Source organism: Hyperolius riggenbachi, chromosome 10, assembly GCF_040937935.1.
Source record: "Hyperolius riggenbachi isolate aHypRig1 chromosome 10, aHypRig1.pri, whole genome shotgun sequence".
Classification (NCBI taxonomy): domain Eukaryota; kingdom Metazoa; phylum Chordata; class Amphibia; order Anura; family Hyperoliidae; genus Hyperolius; species Hyperolius riggenbachi.
In genome coordinates, this window is record NC_090655.1 from 280959737 (window position 1) to 280983887 (window position 24151).

Consider the following 24151-nt stretch of genomic DNA (forward strand, 5'->3'; position numbering starts at 1 on the left):
CCGGTATAGTGCTTGGGGTAAGAGGAGACCATTCTGCATGTATATGGTGGGATTGGTGGCATGGTGGGGGTCCGGTATAGTGCTTGGGGTAAGAGGAGACCATTCTGGATGTATATGGTGGGATTGGTAGCATGGTGGGGGTCCGGTATAGTGCTTGGGGTAAGAGGAGACCATTCTGCATGTATATGGTGGGATTGGTGGCATGGTGGGGGTCCGGTATAGTGCTTGGGGTAAGAGGAGACCATTCTGGATGTATATGGTGGGATTGGTAGCATGGTGGGGGTCCGGTATAGTGCTTGGGGTAAGAGGAGACCATTCTGCATGTATATGGTGGGATTGGTGGCATGGTGGGGGTCCGGTATAGTGCTTGGGGTAAGAGGAGACCATTCTGGATGTATATGGTGGGATTGGTAGCATGGTGGGGGTCCGGTATAGTGGTTGGGGTAAGAGGAGACCATTCTGGATGTATATGGTGGGATTGGTAGCATGGTGGGGGTCCGGTATAGTGCTTGGGGTAAGAGGAGACCATTCTGCATGTATATGGTGGGATTGGTGGCATGATGGGGGTCCGGTATAGTGCTTGGGGTAAGAGGAGACCATTCTGCATGTATATGGTGGGATTGGTGGCATGGTGGGGGTCCGGTATAGTGCTTGGGGTAAGAGGAGACCATTCTGGATGTATATGGTGGGATTGGTAGCATGGTGGGGGTCCGGTATAGTGCTTGGGGTAAGAGGAGACCATTCTGCATGTATATGGTGGGATTGGTGGCATGGTGGGGGTCCGGTATAGTGCTTGGGGTAAGAGGAGACCATTCTGGATGTATATGGTGGGATTGGTAGCATGGTGGGGGTCCGGTATAGTGCTTGGGGTAAGAGGAGACCATTCTGCATGTATATGGTGGGATTGGTGGCATGGTGGGGGTCCGGTATAGTGCTTGGGGTAAGAGGAGACCATTCTGGATGTATATGGTGGGATTGGTAGCATGGTGGGGGTCCGGTATAGTGCTTGGGGTAAGAGGAGACCATTCTGGATGTGTGTGGTGGGATTGGTAGCATGGTGGGGGTCCGGTATAGTGCTTGGGGTAAGAGGAGACCATTCTGGATGTATATGGTGGGATTGGTGGCATAGCAGGGGTTGGTATAGTTGTTAGGATAAGAGAAAGGGACTATGGTGGGTTTGGTGGAATGTATGTGTTTGTATTGCTGGAAGTGCTGATATTACAGAGTTTTCAACATCTCATGTATCTATGCTCCCCACTATTTGTTTTTGTACAGCACTACAGAAGATGTTGGCACTATATAAATCATTAAAAAATAATAACAACATCCTGAATCAGATGAACATGCAGAACATTCGGTATGCAAAGCACTCTTACCCTGAAACCTCCAGCTGCTCTGTGTGTGCAATGGCTTCCCCGCCTCCCAGAACTTCCTGCTTTATAGATGTCTCATCCAATGAGCCAGAAGGAGGCGGGATCAAAGGGGAGGGGCTAGAGCTGGCTAACAGCAGGTCCCAACACCCCCCGCACCCAGGAAGTAACAGCACCTGAGGGGGAACTAACCATGTGATTATGGGGCGGTCCCTGTATCTGGGGAGGAGCTAGTCCTGAATAATTTATCCTGAAAGGAATACTGAGGAAGAACGACTTCTTACAATATCATTTCCCACACTCTCTACGAAAACACTTTCTCTCCATTGTGGGATTTCAGCAGCATTCTCTACGCAAAACATTTCCCACACTCAGTACAGCAAGCTGGCTTCTCTCCTATATGAGATGTCAGATGTTGAACAAAAATTGATTTCCGTTCAAATCACTTCCCACACTCAGCACAGCAACATCACCTGTCACCTGTGTGCAATCTCTGGTGTATGCCAAGGTCTCGTTTAAACAAAACTCATTCTCCACACTCGGTACAGGAATATGGCCACTCCCTACATGAGATGTTAGATGTCTCGTAAGGTGCGATTTCCTCAAAAAGCATTTCCCACACTCAGTACAAGAAAATGGCCTCTCTCCGGTGTGGGAAATCACATGTCTAGTAAGATGTGATTTCCACAGAAAACATTTCCCACACTCGGCACAGGAATACAGACTCTCTCCCGTATGAGATTCCACATGTCTGGCAAGATGTGATTTCTGCATAAAACCTTTCCCACACTCAGTACAGGAATACGGCCTCACCCCCAGATGAGATTTTACATGGCTGGAAAGATGGGATTTCTGCATAAAACATTTCCCACATTCAGTACAGGAAAAAGGCCTCTCACCAGTGTGTGATCTCTGATGTAACTGTAGTTGTGTTCTACTTATAAAACATTTCTCACACTCAGTACAATAATATGGCATCTCACCTGTATGAGATCTCTGGTGTCTGCTAAGGTCTGATTTGAACATAAAACATTTCCCACACTCTGTACAGGAATATGGCTTCTCACCAGTGTGAGATTTCTTGTGCCTGCCAAGGATTGAATTGTCCCGAAAACATTTACCACACTCAGTACAGCAATATGGCTTCTCCCCTGTATGAGATCTCTTATGTATTTCAAAGACTGTTTTGTCCTGAAATAATTTCCCACACTCAGTACAGCAATATGGCATCTCCCCCATATGACATTTTACATGTCTGGTAAGATCTGGTTTCCGTGCAAAACTTTTCCCACACTCAGTACAAGAATACGGTTTCTCTCCAGTGTGAGATCTCTTGTGTAACATAAGTTGTATTCTACTTACAAAACATTTCCCACAATCTGAACATAAATATGGTTTCTCGCCCTTGTGCGATCTCTCATGTGTTACAAAAACGGACTTATTTTTAAAACGTTTCCCACACACAGAACAGCAGAATCTCTCCCCCTGCACCCAGGCTCCAGGCCCTCCAGGGTTGGAGGGGTGGGGGGAGAAAGGAAGGAGGGAGGGCTGGATATTTGGTGCAATGAGGTTTCCTCCTGCAGAATATCTCCTGACGACATCATCCGTTGTACAGTCTGTGGATACAGAGAGATGAGTCTCTGAGAGGTTCCTGATGCCGGGACTCCGCGCTGCAAATAGAGAAACATCATCACTTCCTGTTACAGCAGTCTCTAGTCATCAGCCTGATACAGAACAGCAGGTTGTGTCACACATACACCCATATTGTACTCAGTCTCTGGGTAGGCGCTGGATCAGACCGCAACATCCTCTCATGCCTGCACGAGCAGATCGTCTCTCCTTCTCCCTCATGCTTTCAGCTATATCCCCGCCTATTCCCCGCCAACAACCAGTCCCCCTTTCATAATCATCGAGGAGAAGAGGGCTGTAAGGAGGCGGAGAGTGGGTGGAGAGTGGGCGGAGAACAGGCAGAAAGCATGAGGGAGCAGGGAAGAAGATCTGCCCCTTCCTGCTTCTCAAAACAATTGTCAGGTGCAAATTCAGCTGGCTTTCTGCCTGTCTGCATCTCTCTGCTAGTTATGTTCCTCGGTAATGTGCCGGACCTGACCTTCATTGATAAGAAGAGGAGAGGATCGGAGTTGATGTGCTGGTGGCTTCGCTGCCGCAGTTCTCGTAAAAAATGTCACCCCTCTTCTCCATCTCTCTGTCTTGTGTCAGGAGGATTGCAGTGATAGAAACAGCAACTGCAAGGAAGGAGGTATGGTGGAGGACATGTAGTCTGATGCATTGACAGATGCTTTTGCCTGGCTACATTGTGGTGTTATTTATTATTTGGACTTGAAAAAATCTGCTTAACAGAAAGTGTCCTTAATAGAGCTTTCTGAAAATGCTACAAACTAGTACAGGCAGATGACCTGGTGCAGGAGGCTATTGCTGTAATAAGCATGTCACAAGATTCACAAATACCTATTAAATTGTATTATTTTTAAAAACCAGGATGTCAAATGGAGATGGCAGTAAATAGATACTAATCTGTTCTTCTGCTGCCCCCTCTTAATTGGTAATATGTCAAGGTGGCCACTACTGATGCAATTTGCCGGGCCATCATTTACAAACGATTATTTGTATGAATGATTGTTTGGGACCACTAATGGACAAAATCGATACAGATTGACTGGATCAATCTCATTAATCTGACTGGAATGGCTAGCAGACTTTTTGTCTGTTAGAGGCTCCAAAGCATCATTTGCGATCGATCATATGAATAATCATTTCTAAACGATCATTCGGAAAATTGTATTGTTCATGACCACCTCTAGGGGCGCTGTGATAATGGCCCAATATCGGTATTCATTGGTTTACATGTGCCAGGCATGTGTATTAAAGGGGAGGGGCTTCATCAGACATTCTGCTGGGCAGGCCTATGTACCCTGCTGCGAAGGCCATGTAGATTTGCTCCATGTAGGACCATCCCCACATTCTGTTACATGGCCTTGTCCCTTTTCCGGCCTGGTGCCCGGCGTTACACTATGGGGCATAACTGTCTTTGTCCTCGGGCGCTGAAACATCTAGCTATGCCTCCACACACACACAGACTATATATACAGAATGCAATACACATCATGTATATGTTACAACCAGTACCCAAAGTCTGACCACAGGTTCTGCTCAGCCAGAATGTGAAGTGGCCGTGTTACAGCGGCCAAGGTTAGAAATGAATTTATTGCAGCAGCTCTGACTCCTCCCCCTGCCTCCCTCCTCTCACCACTGGCCGTGTTACAGCGGCCAAGGTTAGAAATTAATTTATTGCAGCAGCTCTGACTCCTCCCCCTGCCTCCCTCCTCTCACCACTGGCCGTGTTACAGCGGCCAAGGTTAGAATTAATTTATTGCAGCAGCTCTGACTCCTCCCCTGCCTCCCTCCTCTCACCACTGGCCGTTTTACAGCGGCCAAGGTTAGAAATGAAATTGATGCCGGCTCTGGCTCCTCCCCTGCCTCCCTCCTCTCACCACTGGCCGTGTTACAGCGGTCAATGTTAGGAATTAATTTATTGCAGCAGCTCTGGCTCCTCCCCTGCCTCCCTCCTCTCACCACTGGCCGTGTTACAGCGGCCAAGGTTACAAATGAAATTGATGCCGGCTCTGACTCCTCCCCCTGCCTCCCTCCTCTCACCACTGGCCGTGTTACAGCGGTCAATGTTAGGAATTAATTTATTGCAGCAGCTCTGGCTCCTCCCCCTGCCTCCCTCCTCTCACCACTGGCCGTGTTACAGCGGCCAAGGTTAGAATTAATTTATTGCAGCAGCTCTGACTCCTCCCCTGCCTCCCTCCTCTCACCACTGGCCGTGTTACAGCGGCCAAGGTTAGAAATGAAATTTATGCCGGCTCTGGCTCCTCCCCTGCCTCCCTCCTCTCACCACTGGCCGTGTTACAGCGGCAATGCTAGGAATTAATTTATTGCAGCAGCTCTGGCTCCTCCCCCTGCCTCCCTCCTCTCACCACTGGCAGTGTTACAGCGGCCAGTGTTAGAAATTAATTTATTGCAGCAGCTCTGGCTCCTCCCCTGCCTCCCTCTTCTCACCACTGGCCGAGTTACAGCGGCCAATGTTAGAAATGAAATTGATGCCGGCTCTGGCTCCTCCCCCTGCCTCCCTCCTCTCACTAGTCTGTCCATAGAGTCCTGCAGCTCCAGCTCTTCCCCCCGCCCCCTCCTCTCACCACTGGCTGCTGGTATCCCTACCCACCCTGTATCTTCCCCCCTCACCCACTTCCCCGCTACCGTTCGTCACTGCAGGGAAGTACCGCAAGTGCTTGCTGCCTGCAGTGACGAATGACTCGGGTGTGCGAGGGGAGATAGAAGGTGGCTAGGGGATAGCAGCTGCCTGGAGGTTATAGGAGTCGGCAGGGGGGAGGAGCCGGAGCCATCGAGGAGAAAAAGGAGCTGGATTGCCACTGGCTGCAAGACAGTCGAGTGAGAGGAGGGAGGCAGGGGGAGGAGCCGCCATCAATTTAATTCCTAACATTGGCCACTGCAACACAGCCACTTCGCATTCTGTCCGGCCACAACCCGAAGTGGCCAGAATTAGAGTTCTGACCATAACATACACACACTACACTATACACACACACTGCACATACATACACTGTAGAGACATGCACACACTGCATGCAAACACACACACACACAGTACACAAAGACACTCACACTATATCGACACAATGTATGCGCGTGCACACACACGCACACTGTACACACACACACACACACACACACACACACACACACACACACACACTAAACATACTGTACAGACACACACACATGCTATACAGGTTGTACAAAGACTGTATAGCACTGTACACAGGCAAACAGCACATAAGGAATGTGAGTAGTAATAGGGGTGTGATGTGCATAATGTGACTGCACAGTGTGCCTGTAATGAGGTATATACACACTATGTACAAAGGGAATGTGAGTTGTAATAGGGGTGTGATGTGTGTAATGTGACTGCACAGTGTGCCTGTAATGAGGTATAAACACACTATGTACACAGGGGATGTGAGAAGTAATAGGGGTGTGATGTGTGTAATGTGACTGCACAGTGTGCCTGTAATGGGGTATAAACACACTCTGTACACAGGGAATGTGAGAAGTAATAGGGGTGTGATGTGTGTAATGTGACTGCACAGTGTGCCTGTAATGTGGTATAAACACAGTATATACACATGGAATGTGAGAAGTAATAGGGATGTGATGTGTAATGTGACTGCACAGTGTGCCTGTAATGAGGTATAAACACACTATGTACACAGGGAATGTGAGAAGTAATAGGGGTGTGATGTGTAATGTGACTGCACAGTGTGCCTGTAATGAGGTATAAACACACTATGTACACAGGGAATGTGAGAAGTAATAGGGGTGTGATGTGTGTAATGTGACTGCACAGTGTGCCTGTAATGAGGTATAAACACACTATGTACACAAGGAATGTGAGAAGTATTAGGGGTGTGATGTGTAATGTGACTGCACAGTGTGCCTGTAATGAGGTATAAATACACTATGTACACTGGGAATGTGAGAAGTAATAGGGGTGTGATGTATGTAATGTGACTGCACAGTGTGCCTGTAATGATGTATAAACACACTATGTACACAGGGAATGTGAGAAGTAATAGGGGTGTGATGTGTGTAATGTGACTGCACAGTGTGCCTGTAATGAAGTATAAACACACTATGTACACAGGGAATGTGAGAAAGAACAGGGGTGTGATGTGTGTAATGTGACTGCACAGTGTGCCTGTAATGAGGTATAAACACACTATGTACACAGGGAATGTGAGAGTTAATAGGGGTGTGATGTGTGTAATGTGGCTGCACAGTGTGCCTGTAATGTGGTATAAACACACTATGTACACAGGGAATGTGAGAAGTAATAGGGGTGTGATGTGTGTAATGTGACTGCACAGTGTGCCTGTAATGAGGTATAAACACACTATGTACACAGGGAATGTGAGGAGTAATAGGGTGTGATGTGTGTAATGTGACTGCACAGTGTGCCTGTAATGAGGTATAAATACACTATGTACACAGGGAATGTGAGAAGTAATAGGGGTGTGATGTGTAATGTGGCTGCACGGTGTACCTGTAATGAGGTATAAACACACTGTGTACACAGAGAATGTGAGGAGTAATAGGGGTGTGATGTGTGTAATGTGGCTGCACAGTGTGCCTGTAATGAGGTATAAACACACTATGTACACAGGGAATGTGAGAAGTAATAGGGGTGTGATGTGTGTAATGTGACTGCACAGTGTGCCTGTAATGAGGTATGTACACAGGGAATGTGAGAAGCAATAGGGGTGTGATGTGTGTGATATGACTGCAGAGTGTGCCTGTAATGAGGTATAAACACACTATGTACACAGGGAATGTGAGAAGTAATAGGGGTGTGATGTGTAATGTGACTGCACGGTGTGCCTGTAATGAGGTATAAACACACTATGTACATAGGGATGTGAGAAGTAATAGGGGTGTGATGTGTGTAATGTGACTGCACAGTGTGCCTGTAATGAGGTATAAACACACGATGTACACAGGGAATGTGAGGAGTAATAGGGGTGCGATGTGTGTAATGTGACTGCACAGTGTGCCTGTAATAAGGTATATACACACTATGTACACAGGGGATGTGGGAAGTTATAGGGGTGTGATGTGTAATGTGACTGCACAGTGTGCCTGTAATGAGGTATAAACACACTTTGTACACAGGGAATGTGAGAAGTAATTGGGGTGCGATGTGTGTAATGTGACTGCACATTGTGCCTGTAATAAGGTATATACACACTATGTACACAGGGGATGTGGGAAGTTATAGGGGTGTGATGTGTAATGTGACTGCATAGTGTGCCTGTAATGAGGTATAAACACACTATGCACACAGGAAATGTGAGAAGTAATAGGGGTGTAATGTGTAATTTAACTGCAAAGTGTGCCTGTAATGAGGTATAAACACTATGTACACAGGGAATGTGAGGAGTAATGGGGATGTGATGTGTAATGTGACTGCACAGTGTCCCTGTAATGGAGGTATAAACACACTATGTACACAGGGAATGAGAGAAGTAATAGGGGTGTGATGTGTATAATGTGACTGCACGGTGTGCCTATAATGAGGTATAAACACACTATGTACACAGGGAATGTGAGGAGTAATAGGGGTGTGATGTGTGTAATGTGACTGCACGGTGTGCCTGTAATGAGGTATAAACACACTATGTACACAGGGAATGTGAGAAGTAATAGGGGTGTGATGTGTGTAATGTGACTGCACGGTGTGCCTGTAATGAGGTATAAACACACTATGTACACAGGGAATGTGAGAAGTAATAGGGGTGTGATGTGTAATGTGACTGCACAGTGTGCCTGTAATGAGGTATAAACACACTATATACACAGGGAATGTGAGAAGTAATAGGGGTGTGATGTGTAATGTGACTGCACAGTGTGCCTGTAATGAGGTATAAACACACTATGTACACAGGGAATGTGAGGAGTAATAGGGGTGTGATGTGTATAATGTGACTGCACAGTGTGCCTGTAATGAGGTATAAACACACTATGTACACAGGGAATGTGAGGAGTAATAGGGGTGTGATGTGTGTTATGTGACTGCACGGTGTGCCTGTACTGAGGTATAAACACACTATGTACACAGGGAATGTGAGAAGAAATAGGGGTGTGATGTGTAATGTGACTGCACAGTGTGCCTGTAATGAGGTATAAACACACTGTGTACACAGGGAATGTGAGAGGTAATAGGGGTGTGCTGTGTGTAATGTGACTGCACAGTGTGCCTGTAATGAGGTATAAACACACTATGTACACAGGGAATGTGAGGAGTAATAGGGGTGTGATGTGTATAATGTGACTGCACAGTGTGCCTGTAATGAGGTATAAACACACTATGTACACAGGGAATGTGAGGAGTAATACGGGTGTGATATATGTGTAATGTGACTGCACGGTGTGCCTGTAATGAGGTATACACACACTATGTACACAGGGAATGTGAGAAGAAATAGGGGTGTGATGTGTAATGTGACTGCACAGTGTGCCTGTAATGAGGTATAAACACACTATGTACACAGGGAATGTGAGGAGTAATAGGGGTGTGATGTGTAATGTGACTGCACAGTGTGCCTGTAATGAGGTATAAACACACTGTGTACACAGGGAATGTGAGGAGTAATAGGGGTGTAATGTGACTGCACAGTTTGCCTGTAATGAGGTATAAACACGCTATGTACACAGGGAATGGGAGAAGAAATAGGGGTGTGATGTGTAATGTGACTGCACACTGTGCCTGTAATGAGGTATAAACACACTATGTACACAGGGAATGTGAGAAGTAATAGGGGTGTGATGTGTGTAATGTGACTGCACAGTGTGCCTGTAATGAGGTATAAACACACTGTGAACACAGGGAATGTGAGGAGTAATAGGGGTGTTATGTGTGTAATGTGACTGCACAGTGTGCCTGTAATGAGGTATAAACACACTATGTACACAGGGAATGTGAGAAGTAATAGGGGTGTGATGTGTGTAATGTGACTGCACAGTGTGCCTGTAATGAGGTATAAACACACTATGTACACAGGGAATGTGAGAAGTAATAGGGGTGTGATGTGTGTAATGTGACTGCACAGTTTGCCTGTAATGAGGTATAAACACGCTATGTACACAGGGAATGGGAGAAGAAATAGGGGTGTGATGTGTAATGTGACTGCACAGTGTGCCTGTAATGAGGTATAAACACACTATGTACACAGGGAATGTGAGAAGTAATAGGGGTGTGATGTGTGTAATGTGACTGCACAGTGTTCCTGTAATGAGGTATAAACACACTATGTACACAGGGGATGTGAGAAGTAATAGGGGTGTGATGTGTGTAATGTGACTGCACAGTGTGCCTGTAATGAGGTATAAACACACTGTGTACACAGGGAATGTGAGAAGTAATAGGGGTGTGATGTGTGTAATGTGACTGCACAGTGTGCCTGTAATGAGGTATGTACACAGGGAATGTGAGAAGTAATAGGGGTGTGATGGGTAATGTGACTGCACAATGTACCTGTAATGAGGTATAAACACACTATATTCACAGGGAATGTGAGGAGTAATAGGGGTGTTATGTGTGTAATGTGACTGCACAGTGTGCCTGTAATGAGGTATAAACACACTATGTACACAGGGAATGTGAGAAGTAATAGGGGTGTGATGTGTGTAATGTGACTTCACAGTGTGCCTGTAATGAGGTATAAACACACTATGTACACAGGGAATGTGAGAAGTAATAGGGGTGTGATGTGTGTAATGTGACTGCACAGTGTTCCTGTAATGAGGTATAAACACACTATGTACACAGGGGATGTGAGAAGTAATAGGGGTGTGATGTGTGTAATGTGACTGCACAGTGTGCCTGTAATGAGGTATAAACACACTGTGTACACAGGGAATGTGAGAAGTAATAGGGGTGTGATGTGTGTAATGTGACTGCACAGTGTGCCTGTAATGAGGTATGTACACAGGGAATGTGAGAAGTAATAGGGGTGTGATGGGTAATGTGACTGCACAATGTACCTGTAATGAGGTATAAACACACTATATTCACAGGGAATGTGAGGAGTAATAGGGGTGTTATGTGTGTAATGTGACTGCACAGTGTGCCTGTAATGAGGTATAAACACACTATGTACACAGGGAATGTGAGGAGTAATAGGGGTGTGATGTGTGTTATGTGACTGCACGGTGTGCCTGTACTGAGGTATAAACACACTATGTACACAGGGAATGTGAGAAGAAATAGGGGTGTGATGTGTAATGTGACTGCACAGTGTGCCTGTAATGAGGTATAAACACACTGTGTACACAGGGAATGTGAGAGGTAATAGGGGTGGGCTGTGTGTAATGTGACTGCACAGTGTGCCTGTAATGAGGTATAAACACACTATGTACACAGGGAATGTGAGGAGTAATAGGGGTGTGATGTGTATAATGTGACTGCACAGTGTGCCTGTAATGAGGTATAAACACACTATGTACACAGGGAATGTGAGGAGTAATACGGGTGTGATATATGTGTAATGTGACTGCACGGTGTGCCTGTAATGAGGTATACACACACTATGTACACAGGGAATGTGAGAAGAAATAGGGGTGTGATGTGTAATGTGACTGCACAGTGTGCCTGTAATGAGGTATAAACACACTATGTACACAGGGAATGTGAGGAGTAATAGGGGTGTGATGTGTAATGTGACTGCACAGTGTGCCTGTAATGAGGTATAAACACACTGTGTACACAGGGAATGTGAGGAGTAATAGGGGTGTAATGTGACTGCACAGTTTGCCTGTAATGAGGTATAAACACGCTATGTACACAGGGAATGGGAGAAGAAATAGGGGTGTGATGTGTAATGTGACTGCACACTGTGCCTGTAATGAGGTATAAACACACTATGTACACAGGGAATGTGAGAAGTAATAGGGGTGTGATGTGTGTAATGTGACTGCACAGTGTGCCTGTAATGAGGTATAAACACACTGTGAACACAGGGAATGTGAGGAGTAATAGGGGTGTGATGTGTGTAATGTGACTGCACAGTGTGCCTGTAATGAGGTATAAACACACTATGTACACAGGGAATGTGAGAAGTAATAGGGGTGTGATGTGTGTAATGTGACTGCACAGTGTGCCTGTAATGAGGTATAAACACACTATGTACACAGGGAATGTGAGAAGTAATAGGGGTGTGATGTGTGTAATGTGACTGCACAGTTTGCCTGTAATGAGGTATAAACACGCTATGTACACAGGGAATGGGAGAAGAAATAGGGGTGTGATGTGTAATGTGACTGCACAGTGTGCCTGTAATGAGGTATAAACACACTATGTACACAGGGAATGTGAGAAGTAATAGGGGTGTGATGTGTGTAATGTGACTGCACAGTGTTCCTGTAATGAGGTATAAACACACTATGTACACAGGGGATGTGAGAAGTAATAGGGGTGTGATGTGTGTAATGTGACTGCACAGTGTGCCTGTAATGAGGTATAAACACACTGTGTACACAGGGAATGTGAGAAGTAATAGGGGTGTGATGTGTGTAATGTGACTGCACAGTGTGCCTGTAATGAGGTATGTACACAGGGAATGTGAGAAGTAATAGGGGTGTGATGGGTAATGTGACTGCACAATGTACCTGTAATGAGGTATAAACACACTATATTCACAGGGAATGTGAGGAGTAATAGGGGTGTTATGTGTGTAATGTGACTGCACAGTGTGCCTGTAATGAGGTATAAACACACTATGTACACAGGGAATGTGAGAAGTAATAGGGGTGTGATGTGTGTAATGTGACTTCACAGTGTGCCTGTAATGAGGTATAAACACACTATGTACACAGGGAATGTGAGAAGTAATAGGGGTGTGATGTGTGTAATGTGACTGCACAGTGTTCCTGTAATGAGGTATAAACACACTATGTACACAGGGGATGTGAGAAGTAATAGGGGTGTGATGTGTGTAATGTGACTGCACAGTGTGCCTGTAATGAGGTATAAACACACTGTGTACACAGGGAATGTGAGAAGTAATAGGGGTGTGATGTGTGTAATGTGACTGCACAGTGTGCCTGTAATGAGGTATGTACACAGGGAATGTGAGAAGTAATAGGGGTGTGATGGGTAATGTGACTGCACAATGTACCTGTAATGAGGTATAAACACACTATATTCACAGGGAATGTGAGGAGTAATAGGGGTGTTATGTGTGTAATGTGACTGCACAGTGTGCCTGTAATGAGGTATAAACACACTATGTACACAGGGAATGTGAGAAGTAATAGGGGTGTGATGTGTGTAATGTGACTTCACAGTGTGCCTGTAATGAGGTATAAACACACTATGTACACAGGGAATGTGAGAAGTAATAGGGGTGTGATGCGTGTAATGTGACTGCACAGTGTGCCTGTAATGACGTATAAACACACTATGTACACAGGGAATGTGAGAAGTAATAGGGGTGTGATGTGTGTAATGTGACTGCACAGTGCCTGTAATGAGGTATAAACACACTATGTACACAGGGAATGTGAGAAGTAATAGGGGTGTGATGTGTGTAATGTGACTGCACAGTGTGCCTGTAATGAGGTATAAACACACTATGTACACAGGGAATATGAGAAGTAATAGCGGTGTGATGTGTAATGTGACTGCACAGTGTGCCTGTAATGAGATATAAACACACTATGTACACAGGGAATGTGAGAAGTAATAGGGGTGTGATGTGTGTAATGTGACTGCACAGTGTGCCTGTAATGAGGTATAAACACACTATGTACACAGGGAATATGAGAAGTAATAGCGGTGTGATGTGTAATGTGACTGCACAGTGTGCCTGTAATGAGATATAAACACACTATGTACACAGGGAATGTGAGAAGTAATAGGGGTGTGATGTGTGTAATGTGACTGCACAGTGTCCTGTAATGTGGTATAAACACACTATGTACACAGGGAATGTGAGAAGTAATAGGGGTGTGATGTGTGTAATGTGACTGCACAGTGTCCTGTAATGTGGTATAAACACACTATGTACACAGGGAATGTGAGGAGTAATAGGGGTGTGATGTGTGTAATGTGACTGCACAGTGTCCTGTAATGTGGTATAAACACACTATGTACACAGGGAATGTGAGAAGTAATAGGGGTGTGATGTGTGAAATGTGACTGCACAGTGTCCTGTAATGTGGTATAAACACACTATGTACACAGGGAATGTGAGAAGTAATAGGGGTGTGATGTGTGTAATGTGACTTCACAGTGTGCCTGTAATGAGGTATAAACACACTATGTACACAGGGAATGTGAGAAGTAATAGGGGTGTGATGTGTGTAATGTGACTGCACAGTGTGCCTGTAATGAGGTATAAACACACTATGTACACAGGGAATGTGAGAAGTAATAGGGGTGTGATGTGTGTAATGTGACTGCACAGTGTGCCTGTAATGAGGTATAAACACACTATGTACACAGAGAATGTGAGAAGTAATAGGGGTGTGATGTGTAATGTGACTGCACAGTGTGCCTGTAATGAGATATAAACACACTATGTACACAGGGAATGTGAGGAGTAATAGGGGTGTGATGTGTGTAATGTGACTGCACAGTGTGCCTGTAATGAGGTATAAACACACTATGTACACAGGGGATGTGAGAAGTAATAGGGGTGTGATGTTTGTAATGTGGCTGCACAGTGTGCCTGTAATGAGGTATAAACACACTATGTACACAGGGAATGTGAGAAGTAATAGGGGTGTGATGTGTAATGTGACTGCACAGTGTGCCTGTAATGAGGTATAAACACACTATGTACACAGGGAATGTGAGAAGCAATAGAGGTGTGATGTGTGTAATGTGACTGCACAGTGTGCCTGTAATGAGGTATAAACACACTATGTACACAAGGGATATGAGAAGTAATAGGGGTGTGATGTGTGTAATGTGACTGCACAGTGTGCCTGTAATGAGGTATAAACACACTATGTACACAGGGAATGTGAGGAGTAATAGGGGTGTGATGTGTGTAATGTGACTGCACAGTGTGCCTGTAATGAGGTATAAACACACTATGTACACAGGGAATGTAAGGAGTAATAGGGGTGTGATGTGTGTAATGTGACTGCACAGTGTGCCTGTAATGTGGTATAAACACACTATGTACACAGGGAATGTGAGAAGTAATAGGGATGTGATGTGTGTAATGTGACTGCACAGTGTTCCTGTAATGAGGTATAAACACACTATGTACACAGGGAATGTGAGAAGTAATAGGGGTGTGATGTGTGTAATGTGACTGCACAGTGTTCCTGTAATAAGGTATAAACACACTATGTACACAGGGAATGTGAGAAGTAATAGGGGTGTGATGTGTAATGTGACTGCACAGTGTTCCTGTAATGTGGTATAAACACACTATGTACACAGGGAATGTGAGGAGTAATAGGGGTGTGATGTGTAATGTGACTGCACAGTGTGCCTGTAATGAGGTATAAACACACTATGTACACAGGGAATGTGAGGAGTAATAGGGGTGTGATGTGTGTAATGTGACTGCACAGTGTGCCTGTAATGAGGTATAAACACACTATGTACACAGGGAATGTGAGAAGCAATAGAGGTGTGATGTGTGTAATGTGACTGCACAGTGTGCCTGTAATGAGGTATAAACACACTATGTACACAAGGGATATGAGAAGTAATAGGGGTGTGATGTGTGTAATGTGACTGCACAGTGTGCCTGTAATGAGGTATAAACACACTATGTACACAGGGAATGTGAGGAGTAATAGGGGTGTGATGTGTGTAATGTGACTGCACAGTGTGCCTGTAATGAGGTATAAACACACTATGTACACAGGGAATGTGAGGAGTAATAGGGGTGTGATGTGTGTAATGTGACTGCACAGTGTGCCTGGAATGAGGTATAAACACACTATGTACACAGGGAATGTGAGGAGTAATAGGGGTGTGATGTGTGTAATGTGACTGCACAGTGTTCCTGTAATGAGGTATAAACACACTATGTACACAGGGAATGTGAGGAGTAATAGGGGTGTGATGTGTGTAATTTTACTGCACAGTGTGCCTGTAATGAGGTATAAACACACTATGTACACAGGGAATGTGAGGAGTAATAGGGGTGTGATGTGTGTAATGTGACTGCACAGTGTGCCTGGAATGAGGTATAAACACACTATGTACACAGGGAATGTGAGGAGTAATAGGGGTGTGATGTGTGTAATGTGACTGCACAGTGTTCCTGTAATGAGGTATAAACACACTATGTACACAGGGAATGTGAGAAGTAATAGGGGTGTGATGTGTGTAATGTGACTGCACAGTGTTCCTGTAATAAGGTATAAACACACTATGTACACAGGGAATGTGAGAAGTAATAGGGGTGTGATGTGTAATGTGACTGCACAGTGTTCCTGTAATGTGGTATAAACACACTATGTACACAGGGAATGTGAGGAGTAATAGGGGTGTGATGTGTGTAATGTGACTGCACAGTGTGCCTGTAATGAGGTATAAACACACTATGTACACAGGGAATGTGAGAAGTAATAGGGGTGTGATGTGTGTAATGTGACTGCACAGTGTGCCTGTAATGAGGTATAAACACACTATGTACACAGGGAATGTGAGGAGTAATAGGGGTGTGATGTGTGTAATGTGACTGCACAGTGTGCCTGTAATGAGGTATAAACACACTATGTACACAGGGAATGTGAGAAGTAATAGGGGTGTGATGTGTGTAATGGGACTGCACAGTGTGCCTGTAATGAGGTATAAACACACTATGTACACTGGGAATGTGAGGAGTAATAGGGGTGTGATGTGTGTAATGTGACTGCACAGTGTGCCTGTAATGAGGTATAAACACACTATGTACACAGGGAATGTGAGAAGTAATAGGGGTGTGATGTGTGTAATGTGACTGCACAGTGTGCCTGTAATGAGGTATAAACACACTATGTACACAGGGAATGTGAGCAGTAATAGGGGTGTGATGTGTGTAATGTGGCTGCACAATGTTCCTGTAATGAGGTATAAACACACTATGTACACAGAAAATGTGAGAAGTAATAGGGGTGTGATGTGTAATGTGACTGCACAGTGTGCCTGTAATGAGGTATAAACACACTATGTACACAGGGAATGTAAGAAGTAATAGGGGTGGGATGTGTGTAATGTGACTGCACAGTGTACCTGTAATGAGGTATAAACACACTATGTACACAGGGAATGTGAGAAGTAATAGGGGTGTGATGTGTGTAATGTGGCTGCACAGTGTGCCTGTAATGAGGTATAAACACACTATGTACACAGGGAATGTGAGAAGTAATAGGGGTGTGATGTGTGTAATGTGACTGCACAGTGTGCCTGTAATGAGGTATAAACACACTATGTACACAGGGAATGTGAGAAGTAATAAGGGTGTTATGTGTGTAATGTGACTGCACAGTGTGCCTGTAATGAGGTATAAACACACTATGTACACAGGGAATGTGAGAAGTAATAGGGGTGTGATGTGTGTAATGTGACTGCACAGTGTGCCTGTAATGAGGTATAAACACACTATGTACACAGGGAATGTGAGAAGTAATAGGGGTGTGGTGTGTAATGTGACTGCACAGTGTACCTGTAATGAGGTATAAACACACTATGTACACAGGGAATGTGAGAAGTAATAGGGGTGTGGTGTGTAATGTGACTGCACAGTGTGCCTGTAATGAGGTATAAACACTTTTCCTCTTGGGCACTAACCTGTTCTACCTTCTGGAACAAGATCTTCCTCTTTATTGGTCCTCATCATGTCACTCTCCTCCATAGACTGCTGATCACTCCTCACATACGTCTCTCCTTCTTCCTCTTTAATTATTCTCATTATGTCCCCCTCCTCCATAGACTGCTGATCACCCTTTATACACGTAGGTTCCTCCTCCTCCCCGTCTACTTTTATATCAGGCAATTTTTCTTTCTAAGCCAACATAATAAAAGATGATATGTTAGCACAAATAAAAAAGGGTTAAATGGCAGAACATAATGTCACAAAGTTTGGGGTCTCTGGTGACCTTCAGTGCCACCTACCTGACAATGGTGGGGGGTAGGGGGATCTTCCTGTGGGTAATCCCGGGAATAAAGAGGACCTGTGCATCTCTCTGGTGGGTTTCTGTTACTGGATACATCTGCAGGAAACACACACACTGACTGAATACATTGGGCTCGATTCACAAAGCGGTGCTAACCCAGTTAGAGACTTTAGGCGTGATAACCATTGCACCACGCTGGTTAAAAAGCCAGTTTAGGTGTGATAAGTTTAGGTGTGATAAGTTTAGATAAGTTTAGATCGTGCGCAAAGTCCCGCACGCAAAGCAGCGCCATTAAACTCTATGCGAAGTGCACCAGACTTTGCTAGCGCAAAACTTTTGATCAGCTGTGCACTGCGGTGCTAACGCAGTTGGTGCTTAAACTTATCATGCCTAAACTTATCACACCTAAACTTATCATGCCTAAACTGAGTTTAGGCGTGATAAAGGGCTTTTCACCAGCGTGCTAACTGTTAGCACCACTTTGTGAATCAGGCCCATTGTCTCAATGCGTTTATCAGATGATGAGGGATCTAGATGGACAATCCTGGAAATAAAGAGGACCTGTACATCTCTTTGGTGGGTTTCTGTTACTGGATACATCTGTAGGAAACACACACACTGACTGAATACATTGTCTCTATGTGTTTATCAGATGATAAGGGATCTAGGTGGACCCTGCATACTGCTCTCTCCTGTACAAGAAATTAAAGTCTCCTCTTACCCCGTGGTTTGAGGGGCGGCTGATTCTCCATCATGACGTCCTTGTAAAGGTCCTTATGTCCCTCTAAAGACATCTCCTTTTCCAGAGAGAAGTAGATGTTGACATCCTGACAAATGGGAACCTGACGCACACAATGATACAGTCACCACCCTGATATACCCCTTGCTGTTACTGGATAATGTCCCATAATTGCCAGCACGGCTCACCTCTCCTGTCAGCAGCTCCATCATCTTCCTGGTAATTTCCATAATCTTCTGCTTGTTGTGTCCCTCAGATATCAGGGAGTGAAGTGGGGGCACCGTGATGGTCACATGATCACCAGACTTCACTGGAGGAAAACTCTGTATGGAAAGACCAACAATAATGTCACATGACCATCCCAGAATCCTCCTCACCTCTCTGGTCAGCTGTGTTTTATTAATGGAGATAAGAGTGATGTTAAGTAATTCCCCGGAATCTTCCTCACCTCTCCGGTCACCTGTGTGTCTTATTAAAATTTAATATACAGGTAAACACGTACAAATAAGCAGTACATTTCTTCCAGAGGAAAACGAGCCATAAATTAAGTTTCTCCTGCATTGCTGTCACTTACAGTAGGTAGTAGAAATCTGAAAGAACCGACAAGTTTTGGACTAGCTCATCTCCTCATGGGGGACCTCAGGGTTTTATTTTCAGAAGCACCTAGTGAATGGCAATTGCTCCGCCTAACTGCCAAAAATGTGTGCAGTGAGCAGGTAGGCTGGCCAGCATCTCTGTATAAATCTTTTTTTCAGGAATGTCTTTATAAAGAATAAAAGCCATGCTGCGAGTCCCCCATGAACAGATGGACTAGCCCAAAACGTGTCAGTTCTGTCTGATTTCTACTAACCACTGTAATTGACAGCAGCATAGGAGAAAAGTAATTTATGGCTCATCTCACCCTGGAAGAAACGTACTTCCTATTTGTATGTGTTTTCACATATTTGAAATGTTAGTTTTTCCTGATAGTGATCCTTTAATAGAAATAAGAGTGACGTCATGTGACCTCCCAGAATCCCCCTCACCTCTTCAGTCACCTGTGTGTTATATTACTAGAGATAAGAGTGACGTCATGTGACCTCCCAGAATCCTCCTCACCTCTCCAGTCACCTGTGTGTTATATTACTAGAGATAAGAGTGATGTCATGTGACCTCCCAGAATCCCCCTCACCTCTCCAGTCACATGTGTGTTATATTACTAGAGATAAGAGTGATGTAATGTGACCTCCCAGAATCCCCCACACCTCTCCAGTCACCTGTGTGTTTTATTACTAGAGATAAGAGTGACGTCATGTGACCTCCCAGAATACACCCTCACCTCTCCAGTCACCTGTGTTATATTACTAGAGATAGGAGTGATGTTATGTGACCTCCCAGAATCCCCCTCACCTCTCCAGTCACCTGTATGTTATATTACTAGAGATAAGAGTGATGTCATGTGACCTCCCAGAATCCCCCTCACCTCTCCAGTCACCTGTGTGTTTTATTACTAGAGATAAGAGTGATGTCATGTGACCTCCCAGAATACACCCTCACCTCTCCAGTCACCTGTGTGTTATATTACTAGAGATAGGAGTGATGTTATGTGACCTCCCAGAATCCCCCTCACCTCTCCAGTCACCTGTGTTATATTACTAGAGATAAGAGTGACGTCATGTGACCTCCCAGAATGCACCCTCACCTCTCCAGTCACCTGTGTGTTATATTACTAGAGATAGGAGTGATGTTATGTGACCTCCCAGAATCCCCCTCACCTCTCCAGCCACCTGTATGTTATATTACTAGAGATAAGAGTGATGTCATGTGACCTCCCAGAATCCCTCTCACCTCTCCAGTCACCTGTGTGTTTTATTAATGGAGATAAGAGTGATGTCATGTGACCTCCCAGAATCCCCCTCACCTCTCTAGTTAGGGATGTGTTTTATTAATAGACCTAAGAGTGACGTCATGTGACCTCCCAGAATCCTCCTCACCTCTCCGGTCAGCAGGCAGATGATCTCCAGGGTGAGGTGGAATATCCTCTCAGTCAGGTGACTCTGGTCCTCGGACATCCTCAATGATGTGGTCATGTGATCTCGATAAGCCCCCCTTGCTGCCTGTAGATGGAAATAATGTGAGAATTATGTAGTGGAAAGCAGCAGGTAGAGGAGGTCAGATCTGCAGTCACAGGATCCAATGAGAAGCCATCTTTGCTGTCGGGTTATGAATAAATGGCTGCATAAAACCAGGGTGGTCACTGGCTACAGTACACGAGATCTGGAGATATTTGTGGTTTCTTATATTGTGGGTTTACAGAATGGGGGAAGACTAGAGGTCTCCTATAGATGCAGCACAGTTCTCCGATGTCTATTGCCCACCTCCCTACCCTATATAGTTTCCTGGTGTCTGGTGGCCCCCTCCCTCCCCTATACTGTTTCCTGGTGTCTAATGCCCCCTTACTCTATACAGTTCCCTGGTGTATAATGCCTCCTCCCTCACCTATACAGTTCCCTGGTGTCTAGTGGTCCCCCCTCACATATACAGTTCCCTGGTGTCTAGTGGTCCTCCCTGTCCCCATACAGTTCCCTGGTGTCTAGTGGTCCTCCCTCTCCCCATACAGATCCCTGGTGTCTAGTGTCCTACCCCTCCCTTCCCCTATACAGTTCTCTGGTAGTCTAGGTGTCACCCCCTCCCCCCTGCACAATGTTCCCTGATGTCTAATGGTCCACCTTCGCTATACAGCATTCCCTGGTGTCTAGTGAACTCCTGGAATCCCTTACACAGTTTCCTGGTGTCCAGTTCCTTCACTGCATCCCATATACAGTCCCCTGGAGTCTAATAGCCATCCTTCTTTCCCCATAGTTTCCTGGTGTCTAGTGGCCCCACTCCCTCATATACACATAGCATTCTGTTGTCCAGTTCCCTGGTGTCCAGTGGTCCCTTCCCTCCCCTATACAGTTTCCTGGTGTGAGTGTCTAGTGGTCCCTCTCCTTTATGCAGTTCCCCCAGCATCCATACTGACCTCTCCCTCCCCAGCATTAGCACTGCAGTGATCCTGCCTCCCCCAGCACTCACACTGACCCCCTCCCTCCTCCAGCACCTACATTGATTTTTCCCTCTCCCAGAAGCACCCTTCCTTTCCCCAGCAGTACCCTTCCTGTCCCCAGCAGCACCCATAGTGACCTCCTCCAGCACCTAAACTGACCTCTCCCTCCCCCAATGACTTCCCCATCCTGCAGCGCCCACACTGACCTCTACTTCTCCCAACATCCACTACTCCCCCCCATATCTGGCACCCAATACTCATGCTCACATGGGTACGGGTACTGGTTTAGTGAGTGCTTGGTGCATATAGTGGGGCCCATGTGGAGGCTGTTTGCAGGTGTGCTGGGTGCAATGTCAGGCCTGGGTGCAGGAACAGCTGTGGGGATAGTTACACTAAGTTCCTGCACCCAGGCCTGACATTGCACCCAGTACAGTACCTGCACACAACCTCCACATGGGCCCCACTATATGCACTAAGTACTCACTTAACCAGTACCCATACCCAAAGTATCTGCATTCAAAACCCATGTTACGCCCAAAACCCACCCATAGCCAGCACCCAGTAGTGATGGGTCGTTCGCGAACGAGCCGGCTCTAAGAGCCGGCTCTTTGCTGCGAACGACAAGAGCCGGTTCTCAGTTTTAAAAGAGCCGATGCCTCAGCCGCCCCACACAGCTCTGCTTTGCTCTGTGATAAAGGGCGCTGAGGCATGCTGGGAGATGTAGTCCTGCTCTTTCAGCGTGTAGGAGTGTATGGGGCGGAGCAGAGCAGTAGCAGGAGGGATTGCCCCAGTCAGATAAGCAGTCTGGCGTTGTCATGGAGACGGGTGCGGGGCTTTTACTCCGGTTCTGAGTGGTGTCTAGTGATATTTAATGAAGAGCCGATTCAGAGCCGTAAAAGACGGCTCTTTCATGGGAGCCGATTCAGAAGAGCCGATTCTCTGAGAAGAGCCGAAATTCCCATCACTAGCACCCAGTACAGGCATGGCGCCAAGTATTCGCACCCATGTCACACCAAGTACGACATCCAGTACCTGCACCCAGATCTCATTCTCACATGGCACTAAGTACTTGCAATCAACACCCGAATGACACTCGATACCCACCCATAACCAGAACCCACATGGCACCCAGCATCTGCATTCAGCACCCACATGGCAACCAATACCCCCTAGCCAGAAACGAGGAGGGGGGTGTGGAGGAGGGCGTTGCGAGGCCCCTTTTTTAATTTGAGCACCCCTCACGTAAGGACCCATCTGCATGGCCCTGTTCACTGGACACCATCTTCCCCCTGTACAGTTTGCTGGTGTCCAGTGGTCCCCTCCCTCCACTATACAGTTCCCTGGTGTCTAGTGGTCCCCCTCCTTTATAATGTACACAGCTCAGGTGTGAGGGTGACAGGACCTCTTTACATGGGGGATCTCTGGACTTGCTGACCTATCATAGGCTAGAATCACATCTGTGCCTGGAGGGGACTTACCTGCTGGTGAGGAATGTCAGCCATTATCGCTTATACAGCAGCCACATTATCTGCTCTCTACATCTACTGCCTCTCACCGGGACTACCTATGTGAGGGACACACCATTTCCGGCCTATGCGTTCCACCTCGTCTTCTCTGTGCGTTCCAGCATCACCTCCTGACTGCTGCTCAGTGTTACGACGTCTCCATCTTGTGGTGAAAGTGGTAATTGCAGCCTCCAGTAGTTTGGAGATGGAACAATTAGAGGCTTTTCCAATGATCTTTCTTCCCCAGTAATGATACCTATAGGTATTATTTACAGAGAGGGTGCAGGAACTATGGTAGAGGAAGCTCATCCTGTATAGAGTATGTATCTGTATCAGAGGCCACCAACATCAATGATTGTATTGCCAATATATGCGTAATATGTTGCCAACATATAAATCCAATAAATGTAATAATATAGTGGATTACATAGCACAGATCACCACTATCAGTTATTGTATTACTAATGTGGGGGTTACATGTCAGAGACCACCACTATCGTGCATTGTGGGAGACATCTCAGTGCTCACTCCACTCTGAATAATCACACAAACACCTTCTGTTTTAAGAAGGCAAACTTCTGCTCTGCATAGCATTTTAGTAAAAGGGCTTTTAGGTTCTTTGTAGCCTATTACACAGTCCTAGGAGTTCTGATTCAACTTCACCATGAGCTTGCTGGGTAATATGTAACTCTGGGTGCTTCAAGCCCTTGTCCATAGAGCCACACTAATCCATGCCATGCACTGATGAGGATCAACCAATCCGAAGCAGTCTATATGCATGTTGTATTAT

At 45.6% G+C, this 24151-nt stretch overlaps 1 protein-coding gene across 1 annotated transcript; it reads right to left on the minus strand.

Moving 5' to 3' along the window:
• Positions 1-944: 944 nt before the first annotated feature.
• Positions 945-23401, minus strand: LOC137536550 (oocyte zinc finger protein XlCOF7.1-like). Its single transcript, XM_068258788.1, has 7 exons — positions 23335-23401; positions 20805-20927; positions 19020-19154; positions 18814-18934; positions 18091-18188; positions 17767-17980; positions 945-3040 (listed from the first exon to the last, which is right to left on the minus strand). Exons 1-7 carry the CDS (start codon positions 23356-23358, stop codon positions 1779-1781), a joined length of 1977 nt encoding a protein of 658 aa, XP_068114889.1. The 5' UTR covers positions 23359-23401; the 3' UTR covers positions 945-1778.
• Between the last annotated feature and the right edge of the window lie 750 nt (positions 23402-24151).

What these genes read in the sequence shown, in the direction of transcription:
- LOC137536550 (XM_068258788.1), bottom strand. Translation starts at nt 23,358, where the DNA reads ATGGCTGACATTCCTCACCAGCAG. An exon ending in CTGACATTCCTCACCAGCAG is followed by an intron (nt 20,928 to 23,334) that starts GTAAGTCCCCTC and finishes TTCCATCTACAG; the next exon opens with GCAGCAAGGGGGGCTTATCG. An exon ending in TCTGCCTGCTGACCGGAGAG is followed by an intron (nt 19,155 to 20,804) that starts GTGAGGAGGATT and finishes CTTTCCATACAG; the next exon opens with AGTTTTCCTCCAGTGAAGTC.